The sequence below is a fragment of the Buceros rhinoceros genome, unplaced genomic scaffold, assembly GCF_000710305.1.
Source record: "Buceros rhinoceros silvestris isolate BGI_N320 unplaced genomic scaffold, ASM71030v1 scaffold21794, whole genome shotgun sequence".
Taxonomy (NCBI): Eukaryota; Metazoa; Chordata; class Aves; order Bucerotiformes; family Bucerotidae; genus Buceros; species Buceros rhinoceros.
Genome location: NW_010409168.1, coordinates 24,035 through 25,038, shown reverse-complemented (window position 1 = coordinate 25,038; position 1,004 = coordinate 24,035). Strand labels below are relative to the sequence as shown.

Sequence of the window (1,004 nt, the reverse complement as noted above, 5' to 3'; positions counted from 1 at the left end):
CAGCTCTGCTGGCAGCTGTTACGTGAAACTAGAGCCTTAAAGAGGGTCAAGGGGAAAAACCAAAGCGATGAGAGGCGGAAAGCTTACACCAGATACAGTCTGGGAGTCTCTGGGGAAGAAAATGGTAAACCTAGGTGTTAACTGAACTGGTTAATAAGGAGTAAATATGTTGCATTTCAGCTTTCTAAAAATTCATAATAAAGGAAGTTAGTTAAAGCCCAAAATAAAGCAGACTTTTCTTTTTTCCTTTTAAGTTTAATTCAGTTTTTTAGCAAAATGAAGAAATGGATGGACATGTCAAATCTACCGCAGGAGTTCCGAGAACGAGTGGAGAGGCTGGAGAGAAATTTTGAAGTGTCGACAGTGATTTTCAAAAAGTTTGAACCAATATTTCTGGATATATTTCAAAACCCTTACGAAGAAACTCCTAAACCACAGCGAAGTAGGAAGCAGAGGTATGTCCGAGATGTCGTGTGCCCTTCCCCTGGAAAGGGCTCTGCCTAACAGGGAGTTGTAGCTTTAAAACGTTACGCAGAGTTCTGAAGCAACAGGGCCCCGTTGTGGCCTCAGTTCTGAAATGCAGCGAACACAGAGACATCCCGGATCGCGACGGGGCATGGCTGGTGTCACAGAGTCGTGTCTCTGGTTGCCAGTTCACTGTCACATGCAGAAACTGGCCTGTAGCGGGAGTGTCTGAGTGTGGTGGGGAGAGGAGCTGTGGGGTGGATTGTCTCGAGATACAGCGAGACTGACACCAAAAGAGTTCACGAGGCGTTTCATCCTGGCAGAGCTCCGGCTGGGGTGGTTGGTGTTGGACATGATCCCTTCATACAAAGCGACGCGAGGTCCACAGCGACCTGTGCGCCGCTGGGTGGTACCGTGGGTGCCAGCTGAGTGGTAACACGCCAAGGAAGACCGTTACAGCTGCTGCACTCGTTGTTGTGGCAGACAGGGCCACTGGCGGTGTCGCCTTCCAGGCGCACACAGAACTTCTGCCTTTGTTC

General features: G+C 49.1%; 1 protein-coding gene across 1 annotated transcript in view; it reads left to right on the top strand.

The window, feature by feature from the left end:
* Positions 1-255: 255 nt before the first annotated feature.
* Positions 256-1,004, top strand: part of RBL1 (retinoblastoma-like 1) — a 20,623-nt gene continuing 19,874 nt past the window's right edge. The window contains exon 1 of the mRNA XM_010135164.1: positions 256-455. Coding sequence (XP_010133466.1) covers positions 277-455 — 179 coding nt within the window. The 5' untranslated portion in view covers positions 256-276. The remainder of the gene's footprint in view (positions 456-1,004) is intronic.